At 42.6% G+C, this 16,705-nt stretch overlaps 1 protein-coding gene across 2 annotated transcripts in view; it reads right to left on the reverse strand.

Moving 5' to 3' along the window:
* The window catches only part of BPTF (bromodomain PHD finger transcription factor), a 3,500,764-nt gene that overhangs the window by 195,980 nt on the left and 3,288,079 nt on the right, over positions 1-16,705 (reverse strand). For both annotated transcript variants that reach the window (XM_044085088.1, XM_044085087.1), the window contains one exon: positions 3,141-3,366. In XM_044085088.1, coding sequence (XP_043941023.1) covers positions 3,141-3,366 — 226 coding nt within the window. The remainder of the gene's footprint in view (positions 1-3,140; positions 3,367-16,705) is intronic.

Genomic DNA, 16,705 nt, shown 5'->3' on the forward strand with positions numbered 1-16,705 from the left:
CAGCCGAGGCAACCCTTCAGGGATGCTGAAAGGGCTTCTCAGAGAAGGATTCTCTGTTGCCCTGGTTCTGCGGACCCCCTCTGCCACGAGGGCGGCGTCTGTTGTTGTTTCCCCCTCTGACCCTGGAGGAAAAATCGCTACATGTGTCAGGCGAGGCTCCCTGGGATTTCCAGAACCACATTTTGCCACTCTTCTGACCCTTAGGGTATGGTCTAGAAGGAGTGGAAAAACGGACTCCCACGGCAGAGAGAGTCTTGCCTTCTTGATTACACCTAGTCAAAGTGTCTTTCACCTGTGGTCCAAAAAGAAAGGAACCATCAAAGGGGGTGTTGGTGAATGATGCTCGAAAGGGTTCCGCAAAATTACACAACCGCATCCATGCATGCCTCCTAAGGGCCACACCCGTACCTGTGGCTCTACTCGCACCATCAGCTACATAGGAAATGAGCCTCATGGAGGACTTGACTACAGAATTAAGGGTTGTCAGCTGGGAAGCCACTTTAGCTTGAACCCCCTCAGCTGATGGATCTTGAAGGGTATCTCCGAGCTCTTTAAGGAGATCCCTCTAAAGCCGGGTAAAATGGCATAAGTAGTTCAGTGACCTCATAGAAAAGGTCGCTGAAGCAAACATTCGCTTCCCGTATCTGTCCATGGTCCTAGACTCCTTGTTAGGAGGATGGACAGACGAAGAGGTTTCCGCTAACTCTTTTTTGCTAGCTGCTGCTACCACCATGGCATCAACAGGAACACCTTTGGTAAGGAACTGCTTATCATGGGGTGCTGTGATGAACTTGCCAGCTCTCCTCGGAGTTGGTTCCACTGTATCCGGGGCTGACCAAGCCTTTCGAGCCACCACCAACATAAGTGGATCGAAAGGCGGAGAAACCCAGGAGGTGGAAGGTCGGGAACTGAACGCATCCAAAAATGCAGACTCATCCTCGGTAGGGGCTAGGGGATTCCAGTTCCCCCTCTGCTTAAGCATTTGTAGGATTTCCGAAAAGGAAACATCTTCAGAGGGGGATCTCGGGGACCCTTCCGAGTCATCTAAGTCTGTATCAGAAGTGACAGACTCAGGGGAGTCAATGTGCTTCCTCTTGCACTTCTTCTTACGAGGGGGCTCCTCTGAATGATCAGGGGAGGCCGAAGAAGAGGAAACACCCAATGGGGTGCCCTGGAGTGCCGGTTCCCCATGCTTGGGGTCTGGACGAGGAGCAGAGTTTGGCACAGGCACTACAGGGGACGGAGCCGATCGGGCCGATAGTGGAGCTGACTCAGCGGCAAGCACACTCCTCAAGACATCAAAGGCGTCCCTGCCACGATGCAGAGAAGGCTCTGGTTCCGAGGAAATTGGAATCCTTCTCCACACCGAGGGAGATGGCTCCGAGGCCGATGTAGGAGCCGAGCTCACCTGTGCCAAAGCCCCGAGAGGGAGAACGGGGTCGGGCAATGGCCTGATGCCACTCGCCCCCTTGGAGCTGACGAGGGAGCTCTGGCACCCAGATCCCTCGACGGACAGCACCATCGAGGGAATCAGAGCAGATGACGGAACAGAAGGAGATAAAGTTATCGGAGCCGATGGTTCCACTACTCGAACCCCAACGAACTCCGGCTTCGAGCTCAATGGAGTCGGAGGAGGAACATCGATAGAAGTGGATGGAGCCGACATCTGTTGAGGAGGGCTGGACAACATCTTGGCAAGTGCCTGCGACTTTAGCAACCTACTGACCACTCTCTCCAAGTCATGATCCGAGAGCCTAGAGGATCGAGAGGAGGAGAAGATCTGTGACTGCGATCGCTCTGAAGCAGGGAAGACCGAGGAGCCGAATGTATCGATTTCAGAGACGGGGACCTCAGCCTCTTGTGGCTCCGCGAAGGCTCCAAAGTTTCTGATGGAGCCGACGGGGAGACAGTCTTATCAGTTCCAGCCAGATCCGAAGTAGCAGGTAGAGTCTGAACCAAAGACGGCTCCGAACTTGGAGCCGACGATTTGGTAGATTTAGGGGATTTCGCAGGCTGAGTCTTGGCCGGTGAATCCTGGGGCTTTAAAAGACCCTTAAGAATAAGCATATTCTTATGCTCCTGCAGAACTCTTGGACTAAATGCATGGCATATAGAACAAGAGTCCTGCAGGTGCACAGCGTCTAAACAATAGACGCAAGAAGTGTGCCCATCTGTCAGAGACATTTTCTGACAGCATGAGTCACACTTCTTGAACCCAGACATCTTGGATTCTTTTGACATCCTGTAACAAAAAATACAACAATAGCTAACAAATCAAAATACAGTCTACAGAAAACACAGTATACTACAGAATAAAGCTAAAGTTTTTTTTTTATATAGGAAATCCTCTAACTCAAACGGCTAGCCTATAAGGAAGGTAGAAGGAAAGCCTCTAACTTAAATGGCTAACCTGACAAGAAAAGGATAAGGGGGGGGGAGAACTCTCTAAATTAAACGAGTTCTAAAGGGGAGGTAAGGGAGCTACAAATACACGCTTAGCTAACACAACAAATACAAGACTAAAAGTTAACAATAACCCCTAGGAAAAAGACTATTTCTAGTAAAACAGTTCTATAAAGAAACTTTATACGAGCCTGAGCCAGAAAAATGACACCTCACAGCTGAAGTGGCAAATGAGATCTGGGTCGCTAGCGCTAGGCATCATGGGATAAGGGGTAGCCTTGAGCCAGTAAACAGCTCTCAAGCTATAGAAGATGGCCGAGTCGCACCCGAGGATCGTCTCCGATCCCAACCAGCAAGAACGAAGGCGAGATAGACAACTTAACATCACATGTTCAGAATCATTAGTTTTTACATACTGCAGAAAAACATCCACTGTCTGTAAGGAGGAACAGGGCTTTGGCTAAGCTACACTTGAAGTATACACAATTAACTGCAAGCCCACTGCACACCTTTTCTTGGATACTACACTCAAACAGGACAGGGAAATGGGGACAAACTGTAACAAAAAAAATCTCTAAAGGATGCCTAGAAGATGGCCTCACTAATGAATCTGACTCTTCAGGACAGAATGAAAGAATGGGCTACACAGATCATGAGAAAGCGGGATGATGGTTTGCAGGCATCAGGCACAAAAGAGATGAATGAATGAATAAATAGCAGCAAAGTCATCTTCTTACCTGAACTTCTATCTGCAACTCTTTGTCTAGCAGTGCACGCTTTTTAAGGATCTCTGCCTTAAGTTGTTCTTTATGCTTAAACAGAAGAGCTGAAAGTCTGGTAGCATTTTGTTTGTTGCGCTTCTGCTCCACAGTTTCTTCCCGCTTCCGCTTCTTTGCAGCCTGCTTCTCTTCTTTATCAATTCTATCTAGAATATACTTCATTACTTGGTTACATACAATCATCCTGAAACAGGGTAGTGGGAAAGACATACAATTAAAAAGGTCAAGATGTTTTCAAAGAAATCTCAACTTTTAAAACAAAGCAGCAAAACATAAAAGTGTACTCTTCAAAATGACTGCTTTTAAAGCTAATTAACAATACAAAAAACATTTCTTAAATGGCATCTGCTACTAGAATCTATCAACATTTTTATGCAGTTTTGAGTAAGCTATTCTAAAATTATACCTGCTGCTTTTTCAATTACTAAAAGAACATACATCAGTTGTAGGGAGTTTCTATATTTCACATGTAAACACCTTTTTCCAATATTGCTTCAAGGAAGCCTACTGAAAAATGTACAACCAACTATGGGTTTTACATTGGCTTTTGACTGATTCCTCGTGTCTGTCGGGTGGTTTAAAGGAGACTAAGCTGTTGAAGCAAATTCACAATACACTGGTACTGCCTATATTCTCAAATTCAGTTTGTGCATTGACTGCATTTTTCTGCAGCTGCTCACCATCAGTCAGCACTTCACCTATCAATACAGGTCCCATATGCCCCCCCCATGGGAGAGTCCCCAGCATAAGGGTGACAGCTGAAGGAGGTTTGTGGCCATGCCAAAATATACTGATGTTGGCATTCTGGGCATCTTCTATTACACTCAACTCCAAACTTGGTGGGTAATGTGAGCACTTGCTTCACTGCAGGGGCCTAAGATGCCCTCTGTGCGCGTGTTCTCACCCGCATGCTTATGAGTGGTAAAACATCAACTTGGTAGAACCAAGCTCACATCCCAGTCTCTGCCTGATCACAGAAGCCAGCAAACCTCCCAATTAGTACCTAGGGAATTCAACAGGTGACTGGAACACGTCTATCCTAGGATGGGCAAGATGACAACTGTCACTCATTCCCACCTTACTCTGCCTGGCTTCCTTACTGCCTAAAGTCGCTATTCAACCTTAGTTAATAATCATGACTTTATCCTTCAATACTAAGAAGCCAGGCTATTTGCCAGAATTTTGATCTTTTACTGCTTTTGCAGAGCAGAGTGCTTAACTGTTTCACTGTGGAATCTTAAACACAGTATACTAGGAATACAAAACTCACACATTCTTCAACTTACCTCTTTTACCCTGCAGTCTAAATACAGTGTTAGTTTTGTAATTATCTACGTGTTCAGGCAGTAGGGTAGTGTATTGCATTGTATTGATTACATTTTCTCAATCTAAGCTGGATAATTAGGCCCTATTTGAGATCAGGAATATATTACTATTATACAAATCACATGAATGTATTTAATTTTAAGTACTGTTTGCACCAACTTTTGTAGGCACATGTACCTCTAGCATCCACGGGGACAGCTTTACTGTATTCATTTTAAATGAATTGTTTCAGTTAAGTAATTTTAAAATATATTTTTTGTGATAATTTTTTTCTACATCCTTTACCCATGTAACTGCTGATCATCAAGCTACCCTATCTGCCCATTCATTCCTCATAACCAAGGGAGGATCTGTATTGTGTCCTTCAAACAAACAAGCCATGAAAGGACTTTTTATCTGGCCTTAACCACAACCCTGGTGGCTGACACAAGCCCTCACATTACTGCAAGAGCATCTTATGCCCCCTCTGATGTGTATATTTTTCCACATGGTTTACTATCAAAATGTGGAAAATCAAAATCATTTTCCACCTTTTGATCGAACAAATTTGCCGAAATTGGCAATAACGAATTACCAAAATTTCGGAAATGGTAACACTGAATCGACATTTGAACACCAGAAGTTCCAATGTCGAATGTCCATGTTACCGGTAACGGCAAGCCTCCCTGCACCCCCCCCCCACACCCCTTGCATATTATATATTCCAACTCCAAGATCACACTACAGTGAGAAAAGGATACATTTCCCAATCCTCACTGTACTGCAATCTGTTATCAGAACGTCGATTCCACATTACTGAATGCACACTACAACTCGCCAATGTGGATTCGAACATTTTCTGGATCAGCATTACGAAAACTTGAAAACAGCCTCTTGACCTTCCCAGCTTTGATAGTAAACCCTTCCACACACACATGCTGCATGAGGGGTTGAGCCATCAGCTTGGGATCTTCAAGCCCATGTCCAACAGTCCTACAGCCACTGTTTTCCTGCAAGATTCCACTTGCACAGGAGCATATTTGCCAACTAGGACCCCCAACTACCCCTCCCTCAAAGATAGGCAAGCTGATGTAATGTCCAGCATCCAATTCACTACTCATACCTGGCTCATCTGGGTTGAAGCCAAGACTTTACTCTTCTGTATCACAAAACCAGTCTATATGTGATGACAACTTTACTGTTTTATCATTCAGTAAGTGACTATTACTGGCCTTGACTATTGACTATCACACATATTTCTTTTACCTTATTTAAGTAGTTTATTCATTATACATTACTGTCACAATCAGGATCTCTAACTACCTCCTCTGTCCACTTCAACAGACCTGAATCCTTGCCATATTCTATAATGGTGTCATCGGGTGGGTATCTAGAGGAAGCAAAGGGCTACATGCAAAATTCTTCCTCTTGGCAAACTATGTCAAATGATTCTTTCAAGAGTGACCCAAAAATATACCTGGAATAAATCACTTGCAGATAGTGGATTCTCCTTATGTTAAAATGAAAAAAGGTTGCAGGAATCTGTAGGCCAACAAGCAGGACTGGAGGTCTGTTAGAACCCTTCCTAGAGTTCAGTACACTAATGTTTGGTCTGTCTGCAAAGGCTTAGGTATTATACCCAACTTGCTTGTGTGTGTGTGTGTGTGTGTGTGTGTGTGTGTGTGTGTGTGTGTGTGTGTGTGTGTGTGTGTGAGCAAGTGTTGGGGGGTGGAGTAAGGGGTTAACATTAAATTTATTACAAAAATCTGGCTGAACTACTCAGGCTCTCATTTTAAGACTGTCATTCCTCCAGAGTTCTAAATGATTAGGTGCCATAAACAGAGTAATATGAAAGAAGTATGAAGATATTCCTACAAGAGTTTTGAGATGTTGCTCCTTGATTCAGTGTTTAGTCATCCAAATCAGATTATTTTGGGTAACTTCAGTATCCAAGTTAGCTGTAAATCTGTTGCTCAAACAAAATAATTTATATCCTTTACAAAGGGATCTGGGTTTTTGTATTACTACCTCTGCAAAGTATAAAAAAGGGCAGACTCCATACTTAATTTTCATCTTGGCGTTGTCATTTCTAAAGTACTGGCAAAGGAACCATTCTCTTGTACTGGATAAACACTTTGTATATTTTAGCTTCAAGCTTCCCATAGGTTGATCACCCCCCACCTTAAATCGTTCAGGTACAGAAAATTAAGTCACTTGACCAATAATTTATATGCTGTATTTGAGAAATCTCATAACTACAATGAAGAAGATCCTGAGGTTTCTGTAGTGGCCTACAAAAAGATCACCCCTGATGCATTTTGTCAAATTGCCCCGTGTTATGTACTTCCGGCATCCATCTGGGTGCCTAAGCCATGACAGAAGACCTGGAGCTCCACAATTTTGGACAACTAGAGAAGTTGCACACATTTACAGAGAAGCAAACTTGGGATGGAGGAGAACCAGGTGCTTTACCACTCAAAAATCACATGTTAAAGCAATATTCATGTCTAGAGACACTTCACAACTTTCAATCAGCCAGCAACTGTTTTCCAAACAGTGGACAGAATTTGCAGTTCAGCCTTGTTCACTAAACAAAAAACATTTTTCAAGTCTGAATATAAGGCTCCTGCTCAACTTTTCAGGGATAGGAATGCCCAAACTTGATGTTACAGTCTCCTAAGGTATTTATTAAGATAAACAATGGCCCCGTTTTCCATGGTTCTTGTTCTGGACTTGCACCAAGTTCTCATAAATTGACTACTCAGAGGTTATTAATGTTATTTGGAGTTTTTGACCTAACACTCTTAGGCTGAACCAAGGAGTGAATTTTCCTGGCATTAGAGAATAACCTTGAGAACCACCAAGTTGAACCCTCCCTCAGATTGACTGTATGCCTAGCGTACAGTGTTTGGAGATGGCGTGGATGGAACTGGTTTGCCATCCCTACCCTGCAGAAAGGCTACAGAAAAAATTATGTCTGTTAGACTGTCTTCATCCACTCCAGGAAATATGACAACTGTTTGTGGACATTCAACAAGTGCAGGATCTTCTCAGGAAGAAAACCAGCAACTGGATCAACTTGTTAAGGAACATTTCCAACAACATTTTAGGGATGAAAATATTTTTCATAAGGCTGATCCTGTCTTTACGGAAAAAATGAAGGGCTGCTTAGCCACAAAGACTTGCAACTGCGATATCTTTTCTGCAGAGGTGGCTACTACCAAAAAGATATTTCACAGGACAATAATTTCAGCATTGCTGAAGCTGCAGGCTCAGGAAGCTCAAATTTCAGATGCTTGAGCAACAAATAAAGATCCCATGGAGGCGTGGCTAGCCCTTATGAGTAGTAGAATGTAGATCTCTCTCTTCAGGAGCTGCTTGACCAGCATGACACCTACCGAGATAGGACTAATGGCAGGCAAACAGCTAAAGCACAGATGTGAGCATTAATTAAATAAGATGGCAGTCTTGCTCTAGAGAGATACAAAAGGAAAACATCAGGAATTCTGGTAGTATAAAGGAGTCGTCAGGAAATGTTGGAAGTATGGTAGGGAAGAAAGAGGTTAACCACAACATGTTTTTTGGGAGTATAATGAGTTGGCAGATTTTAAAAATTTCCTACAGAATACTGTATCAGAAATATTTGGTGATCAAATGGGCATAACTAAGGAAATTATTCTTTTGAGCTGGGACACAGGATCTGAATTGCCTAGACAAACTAATGACTTATTAAGTTTAATTCTATTGATGGCCAAACAAGCAATTACTAGAAAATGGAAATCAAAATCTAAACCAATTGTATCTGAATATCGTACACAAAATAAAAGTGGAAGTGAGATCTTTAGAAAAGTGAATGAGCATATTACATACAATCAGTTGGAATTTATGGGAACAATTCATATACAATAATATTCAGGAAGAGGAGTGAGGTTTGAGGGAAGTCAGGAATTGAGCAAAATTATGTAACATTGGACTGAATTAGTCATTATAAAAAAGAAAACGTAAAGTATGTAAATGAAAAAAATACAAAAAAAGTTAATATGGTTTGTTTTGTTTTCTATTAATGTGTGTGTGTGTGTGTGTGTGCGCGCGCGCCTATGTCTTAGATGATGATGACTTAGTAAGGGTGTTAAGAAAAAAAGTAGAAAAAGAAGTAATATTAACCAATGTGACCAAACCACCTAAAGCCAATGTGTACACCTCCTCACCCTGGCAAAGACATCTAAACAACTTTAATTATCACTTAAGACATATGCGCACACACATTAACAGAAAAGAAAACAAACCATACTAACATTTTTTCTACTTCCATACATTATACGTCTCATATATTTTCTTTCTTTGTAACTTATCAGTCTTTCACTTAGAACTCTCCTCTCTGTCTCTCTCTCTCTATCTTTTCCTGTACTCTGGCATCAATCCCTGGTAAGGACGTCAGTCTCTAACTTGCAATCCAAACTTCTTCTTCTTAGCATCATTCCTCCTCTATTACTTTTCCCTTTCTAGTCTGGCAAAGACATCAGATTCCCATTCAGATACTTGACCTTCTACATTAGGAATCTATTTAGTTCTCACAAAAGAGGCAGGCAAAAGATTCTGCTCAAGGCTTTTTCCTGGTCCCCACAAATGAAGGCTCATGGAGACCCCATTTTGGACCTTTCTAGATGGAACACAATGTTCACCTTTCATAAACGTCTACCTGTCATCATGCCAGGGGCATGGGTGGCAACTATGGACGATGGGTGCTCATTTTCACACTCCTACTGTGCAGGAATACAAAGTTCTTCTGCTTTAGAGCAAGAGGATCTCACTTCCAAATCAGTGCCTTACCAGTTAGTTGGCTTATCTACTGCATCCAGAGTTTTCATCAAATGCCTGACACCAGTTTTTGCCTTTTACAGGGCCAAAGGGGTGCACATCTACCCTTATCTGGATGACTGCCTGATACAAGCAGCTTTCTTAGAAGAGATCCACAGAGGCATGTTAACCACTATGGAATGCTTTCGGAAGGTAGGCCTGATCCTCAACATCCAAAAATTCTCAGCTGAGGGGAGTCATGGACTCTATAATCTACAAAAATGCTTCCTTCTACAGGACATGATTCTTTCTTTCATAACCTACTTCAAGCTCATTCACAGCCAGAAGACCACCTTGGACAGAGATTTCTTGAGGGTCCTAGGGCATATAACTTTCTGCATCTTGATGATCTCCCTAGCCAAACTCTACATAGTCACAATGGTTTCTAAAATACTACTGATCCCAGCACCAACTCTCCCTGGAGATCATCATTTCACTCCTCCCTTGCTTAAAGACAGATCTTTTGGTCGATGGAGACATTCCAGGTACTGACCTCAAACAGCCAGATATGCCCGGGGGGCTCACCTAGAAAATCTGAGAGGACAAGGGACATGGAACAGATATACATCAAGACAACATATAAACATAAGGGAAATGGCAGTCATTCTAGCCTTGAAGGCTTTCAAAGACAAACTGAAACTGGAATTAATAATGATAAAAAGGGGGAAAGACGCTCTCTAGCTACCTGCACAGGCTTGCAATAAAACTCTGGCAGCTAGCCCTAGAACTGCAGCTGTCACAAATAGCTTCTTATATTTAGCAGATCCCTCCTAGACGCAAATGACTACATGTTGATGTTGTCAAGCTACTCCACTTATGGGGTGCAGCAGAACTAGACATTTTTGTATCTAACAGGCAAAAATAAGCTCTGCTCCAGAACCCCTCAAAGAAGTGAGTGGAAAGTGGATGCCTTTTCCTTCTCTTGGACAGAACTCTTTCTATATGACTTCCTTCCACTGCCCTACATCCCCATGGCACTGCAAAAGATCAGTGAAGATAGGCCAAAGGTGATTTTGACTGCACCACACAGGACCAGACAACATTGGCTCTCCCCCAGTTGGGGGGCAATAATCAGATCACTGCCAATGCGATTCCTTTCATACCATCAAAAGGAAATAAAACCACATTTGCATAAGTAGGATTTCTTAATGACTCGTTTTCTAGATTCTAATGAGAACGTGTTCCTGAAGAGCAATACAGATTATTCAGGCTGAGAGGTGCAATGTTTCCAGCTTGGGGAGTATTAAGGCTCCCTTGTTCTGAAAAAGAAGGTCTAATAGCAACATATGATGATTCCCCTGGAGATCTCCATGAGGAGGATGAATCAGCACTGCCTGGGCCATAATGGTATTAGTAGCATGTCTGTCCTTACCTTCCTGAGTTCCAACTCCCAAGTTCCGCCTGAATTGGGAGGACCACCATTTCAGCTCTTCATAAATGTAGGATAAAATCACTTTTTTGAAGGACAGGAAATACTGGTTCCAGATGAATCTCAGGTACCACTGAAGTCTCCTCATGTGCAGTCTAGTCCCATGTACCAAGAAAAAGGCTGCATATCTTAGAGACCTATGGCACTCCCTGGCTGACACCTTCTGTTCTGTTGCCAATATGTGGAAATATTGTTCAAAATGTTCCACCTTCTCTTCTGAGAAGAATGTCTTCTGGCAGCTGAGGTTTAGGAGTGAGCCCAGGAAAAATCACTCTCTTGGAGGGACTGAAGTTTGATTTTGCAATATTAAAGCAGAAGTTGACACACACAAAATAACAAGTGAAAGCCTCGTCTTCTCCATTGACAGTGCTTGTATATGGATGTCATCTAATTAAGGGTAAATCTGAATACCCTTTGTCCTGCAGTAAGAAACTGCTGAAGCCAGGTACTTTGTTTAAAAAAAATAGGAATGGCACCCAAATCTAAACAGCAAGTAGATTAACAGTTACAGCCCTTTCTATGAATTTCAGAAAGCACTTGGGGTACTTGTAAAGTAAGGATGAGGAGGAAGACATTCTTGAGATCTAAGGTTACCACCATAGCTTGTGGGAATAGGATGGCAACAGGGCTTGAAAGGTTAACATTCTGAATTCAGGGACCTTGAAAAAGTTAGTGATTGTTGACAGGTCCTGAACAGATCTCCAGGGCCATTCCTTTCTGAGAACTAGAAAAATATGAATCCCTTATTTTGATCTTTCAGTAGTAACAGTTTTATTACCTCTGATGCAAGAAATTCCTACAGAATGGGAAGAATTAGGTTAATTTACTCCTTTGGCATAGGAGAGTGGCTTGTCAGCTCTGGGCTTTTTACAAACTAAAGTATATAACTTTGTGGAATGGTCTGAAGGTTCCACTTGTCTTCTGTGATACCCTTCCACTTTTGGAGATATTCCCCAAATATTCCTGCTATGCTGGTATAGCTTGAGAGTGGAAAGAGCTGGGAATGGTGTTGGGGCTTGGATCGACAACATCCAGACAGTTAAGTTTGCTCCCAGGGGGCTGAAAACCTATGGGGTCCCTCAGGGCTTCCCCTATGGTGATCTCTACCACTTATTCTTGCATTGGGCCTTTTTTCTATTTGCTGCCTTGCCTTTATCCTAACTGCAACAGTAAAGGCTCGATTTAGAAGGCTACTTTCTATCATACTTGGACATAAAGGAGTGAATCAACTGCTTAACACTTTTCGTAATTTTACCCACTTCCTCCAACCTTCTAAAATCTTTGCCTGTAAGGTTCTGGAAGAGCAGTTTCTTTTCTAGGGGAGCATTAATAAGTTGCACTTTGGCATCTCTTAGCAGAAGTTGCAGCCTCAGCTAGGCATACCTTCTAATGACAAAACCCATATCTGCTACCCTGGATGCTGCATCTACAGCATCATAACCACAGTGTGTTTGCTAACTGAATAGCTCTCTGGGTAATATCCACTAATTTCGCCCTCAGGCCAACATTAACATCTCCCCAAACTTGTTAATTAGTTGGTCTAATTAATACTCCTTTTATATGTATCTTAAAATTAATGGCCGTGAAAGCCAAAGTGGTAGAATATATATGACAAGTAATAGCCTTGAAAATCAAAGTGGCAACTGTGCAAACCTTTTCCCCAAAATGCTCTAGACTCTGCATTCCTCGTCATTTAGCAGCAGGAAAGATTCAGGGGTTCTCCACTGGATCCACAAATAATGCAGCTGGAAATGTCACAGGATTCTAGTAATGGTACTTATGGGACTCTGACTATATAAATCCTATGTTATTTCTTGAGATCAGGAAGCGGAAAGTTTGGTTCCTAGTAGACTACAAGGAAGGTATCCTCCAGAACCAATGACAAAAGAGCAATAGCCATAGGTTTAGTGGCATTCATACCCAGTAAATCAAAGTATTGTTGCTGTGCTTCTGATGCCTCCTTTGCCTCCCATTTGAAGGGATCTTTCACATTACTAAGAGTCTCTCTAGACTAGACTTCTTCTGTGGGAGGAGAAGAGGAAATAGTTTTTTCTGGGTCTGTACCATAGGTTAAGGGCAAACTGTAACTGACCTTCACCACTACTGTCACTAGACTACCTTTACCTGTTCAGAAGTGTGCCCTTTTCTTTTTACCAGAGGGAAATGGTAGTTATGTACTTTTCATAACGAGGGATCCTTTCATTCCTGTCCACCTAATAAAACTGATGTTTTTTTGGGTCACTTGTCAGATCCGAGCCAGCAAAGGTAGTGCTCCAGCCTTGAGCTCCTCTAACATTTCTCTCCCAAAATGCACTTGTTCAGGCTAAGCTAGTTTCCCCCAGACAGAGTTTGCTGCCTAAAATAGGCCACAAGGAACAAAATTCCTTCAGAATTCTCATTCAGACTCATGGAAGGGGGGAAGTGGGAGGGATGTTCTATCAAATGAACAGGAATGAAAGGATTGAGCATTATAAGTACATAACTACTGTATCCTATGCATTCAGTTTGTCTGATCTGACTGATGGGTCAGAATTCCCAGTTACTGAAACACTTGGATGGCTTCATGACGAGACACTTGAGGACAGAGATTCAAAAGGAAGCCCTAGATCTTGATATCAAATCCAATTAAGGTTTACAAAAGGCATGCATTGCGGACTAAGCTGCTGCAGCACAAATATCAACAAGAGAATTTTTGAAATAAGGCTGTAGAAGTAGCTACAGAACATGCTGAATTACCCCTTTGATTTGCATGATAATGGTTTATAGTGGCTGACATTAACGAAGAAGATACAACTAGACAACCACCTGGACAGTGTCATTCTAGGAAGTTTTTTTACCAATCTATTTTGCTGCAAATGACTGGGAGTTCTTCCTAAAGGACTGCATGTGGTGTGAATAGAATCTCAATTGTCTAGGGACATTTAGGGTGTGGATAGTATGCCCTCCCTCTCTTGCTGGCATGATCAGGAAAAACACTGGAAGTTGGATAATTTGATTTAAGTTAAATTAAGAATCCATTCAGGGAACGAAGGATGGATTAGTTCTGAAAGAAATCCTGTCCTTATGTAAAACTGGATATGTCCAAAAGGCAGAAAGGATATATATACCTCTGACATTCTCTCTTAGCTGAAGTGATGGTAACTAGAAGAGAGTTTTCCAAGAAAGGAACTTTAGTGCAATTGAGTTAGCTGGTTCGAAGGGTGATCGTATTAGAGCTTCCAGCAAATTTTAGATCCCATGGAGAGACAGGCTGCCTCACTGGAGGCTTAAGGAGGAATATCCCTCACAAAAAAGCTTTACATAGTCTATGGAATACTACACAGCAGGAGTCACAGTGAAGAAAGTACAAAATTGCAGCCAACTGCAACTTAATCACTGAAAAGCTAGTCTCTGAAATGAAGAGTGTAGACAATAACTGTAAAATACCAGGAACAGAGGCCTTGAAAAGGTTTATTCACACAAGGCAGTTGACAGCACAAAACTTTTCCACTTAACTAAAACAGACTATTTGTACAGAATCCTTTTGGGAAGCTGAAAGAATCCGAACACCATCCTGGGAAAAAGCAGGATCTATGGCTATTACTGGAATTGGAGAAACCAGTGGTTGACTTCATGTTTCAGAGATCCCGTGGAGGCTTCCTGAAGTGAAACATCAGCAGAGGAAAATTTACAGCTGTGTAAAATCTTACCATAAGAGTAGATGCCCTTCCATATTAGTGCTGCAGTATTCATCACTAAAGGGATTCCCTGCCAAGTATACCAAAACCTTATGATTTTATAGACGTTGCACTTCACTTGTATGCTCCCCTCTCAAGATGTAGGGGGCAGAAAGGTGACATACATATCATGGAAATGAATAGCCCCAGGAGGAACAACAGTCTTAGGAAATAGGAGGAACATGTGCATCCAGAAGGAGAAAAAAAAAAGGAAAATAGTAGAGCAAAAGAGGGAGGAGGGAGAGAACGAATACTCCAGCAGTGGAGAGAAGGACATCTACTGTTATGGTAAGATGTTATACAACTCTACTATGTCCTTCCATATCACTGTTGCAGTATTCTTCAAGAAGAATCTTGGGGGGACGGGGACGAAAGCCCAGAACAGCCCTCAAGAAACCCATGCAGAATAGCTCTGGCAAAGCCAGCTCTTGCTCTCGAAACAACATTCAATTTATAATGCTTAGTAAAGGTATGGACAGAGGTCCAAGTAGCAGCCTCAAGGATGGAACTGGTATCCAATCCTTTGGAAAAAAAAAACACCAAAGGAAGCTGTGGCCCTGGGAGAATGAGCCTTTACAGAGGCAGAAAGGCTTTTCCCATTAAAGGATTATCAAAAAGAAATGGCCTTAAAAATCAATGAAGAAATGGTTTGCTTAATAACAGCCAAACCTAGAAATCTGAGATGAAAGGAAATAAAAAGCTGTTCAGACCTGAGAATGGCCTTAGTCTTATCTAAATAATATCTGAGCTGTCTGTGCAAATCCAAGGTGTGAAGAACATTCTCAGTAGCAGACTGCAGAGAAGAAAAAAGGAGGGCAAGTTAATAGACTGATTAAGAGACAATAAGACATGGATTACTACAAAGAGACACTCTGTCCCTCTGAAAAAACTAAAAAAAGAAGAGCCATAAGAGCCTGGAGTTCAGACACACACTTAGCTGAAGTAAAGGCCAAAAGAAGAACAGTCTGCCATGTGCAATGTTATAAGGAAGTTGAAACTGCAGGCTTAAAAGTAGCCAGAGTCAATTTTTCAAGTACAAAGTTAAGGTCCCAGGAATGTTTATAGGTAGGTAACTAGGCTATCGCCCCAAGAGCCTACGTAAGCCTAGCCAACAAGGTTCCCTGGCTTACACCACCCAAGAAAGTTATTTTCCTGTGCCACTGTCAAGCAGAGACACAGAAGTGATCCCCGGGGTGTATTTCCTATTTCCCATCCACTCATCAAGATTTTTCTTGAAGAGTGCTAATGAAGAACTTTGCTTGACATAGATGGGTAGCCTGTTCCAGAGTATGGGAAGTCTCTGGGAATAGGCTTCCTGGGAAGCATGATATGAAGGACGCGTCTAAGAAACTGCTTGACCTCAAACTTAGAGGCCAGAGAAGGAGTTAAAGACAGACAAGGAGAAATAGCTGAAAGGTGAGCTTTAACAGAAGACTATGCTAACCCAGCATGGAGCAATTCACACAAATAAGACAGAACCTACACCCACAATGTCAGTTGAAAACTGGACAAGTGAGGATGCATGTGCGACCCCCTTGTCATGTGTGAGTAGGTCCACCCTGTGGGGGTAACTTGTGGTGACTGCCCTTAGCTAGGTGCAGAAGAAGAAAGAATCAATGCTGGCTGGGCAAAAAGGTAGTCATCAGCATGATTTTGGGGGGAGTCTGCTCTATGCTGAGTAGGACCCTTGGAATCCGAGGAAGGGAAGGAAAGGTATAATGAAACACCCTCTTCCAAGAAAAGCATAGGGCATCCACCTTCCAAGCCAGAGGACTTTGTACTCTGGTGTAAAAAAGACAAAGTTCGCTGTTCAAAGGATAGGCAAAAAGATCTCCTTGAAATGTACCCCACTGACAGACAATGTCCAGAAACATCTCTGTGAAGCATCAATTCAAAAGCCCGTGTTTTGGACCTGCTCAAAGAGTCTGCCACCGTATTTTGCTCCGAAGGAATGTATACAGCCTGAAGAGTTACTACACACTGGACAGCTAGATCCCAAACTTGAACAGCCAGCCTGCAAAGAAGGTATGGCCATGTCCCCCCTTGCTTGTTGATGTACCACATCACTGTGGTACTGTCTGTAAAGATTTTGAGAGGCCCTGGAAGAAAAAGGGAATGAAAGGTCTGAAGGATGAAAAGGGAGTGCCTTGACAATGATGTGGTCTGGCCTCTTGGGAGGGGGACAGAGACCATGAACCTTGAAGGGACAGAAAGAG

Source organism: Protopterus annectens, chromosome 10.part0 (assembly GCF_019279795.1).
Source record: "Protopterus annectens isolate FY-2018-M chromosome 10.part0, PAN1.0, whole genome shotgun sequence".
NCBI lineage: Eukaryota > Metazoa > Chordata > Ceratodontiformes > Protopteridae > Protopterus > Protopterus annectens.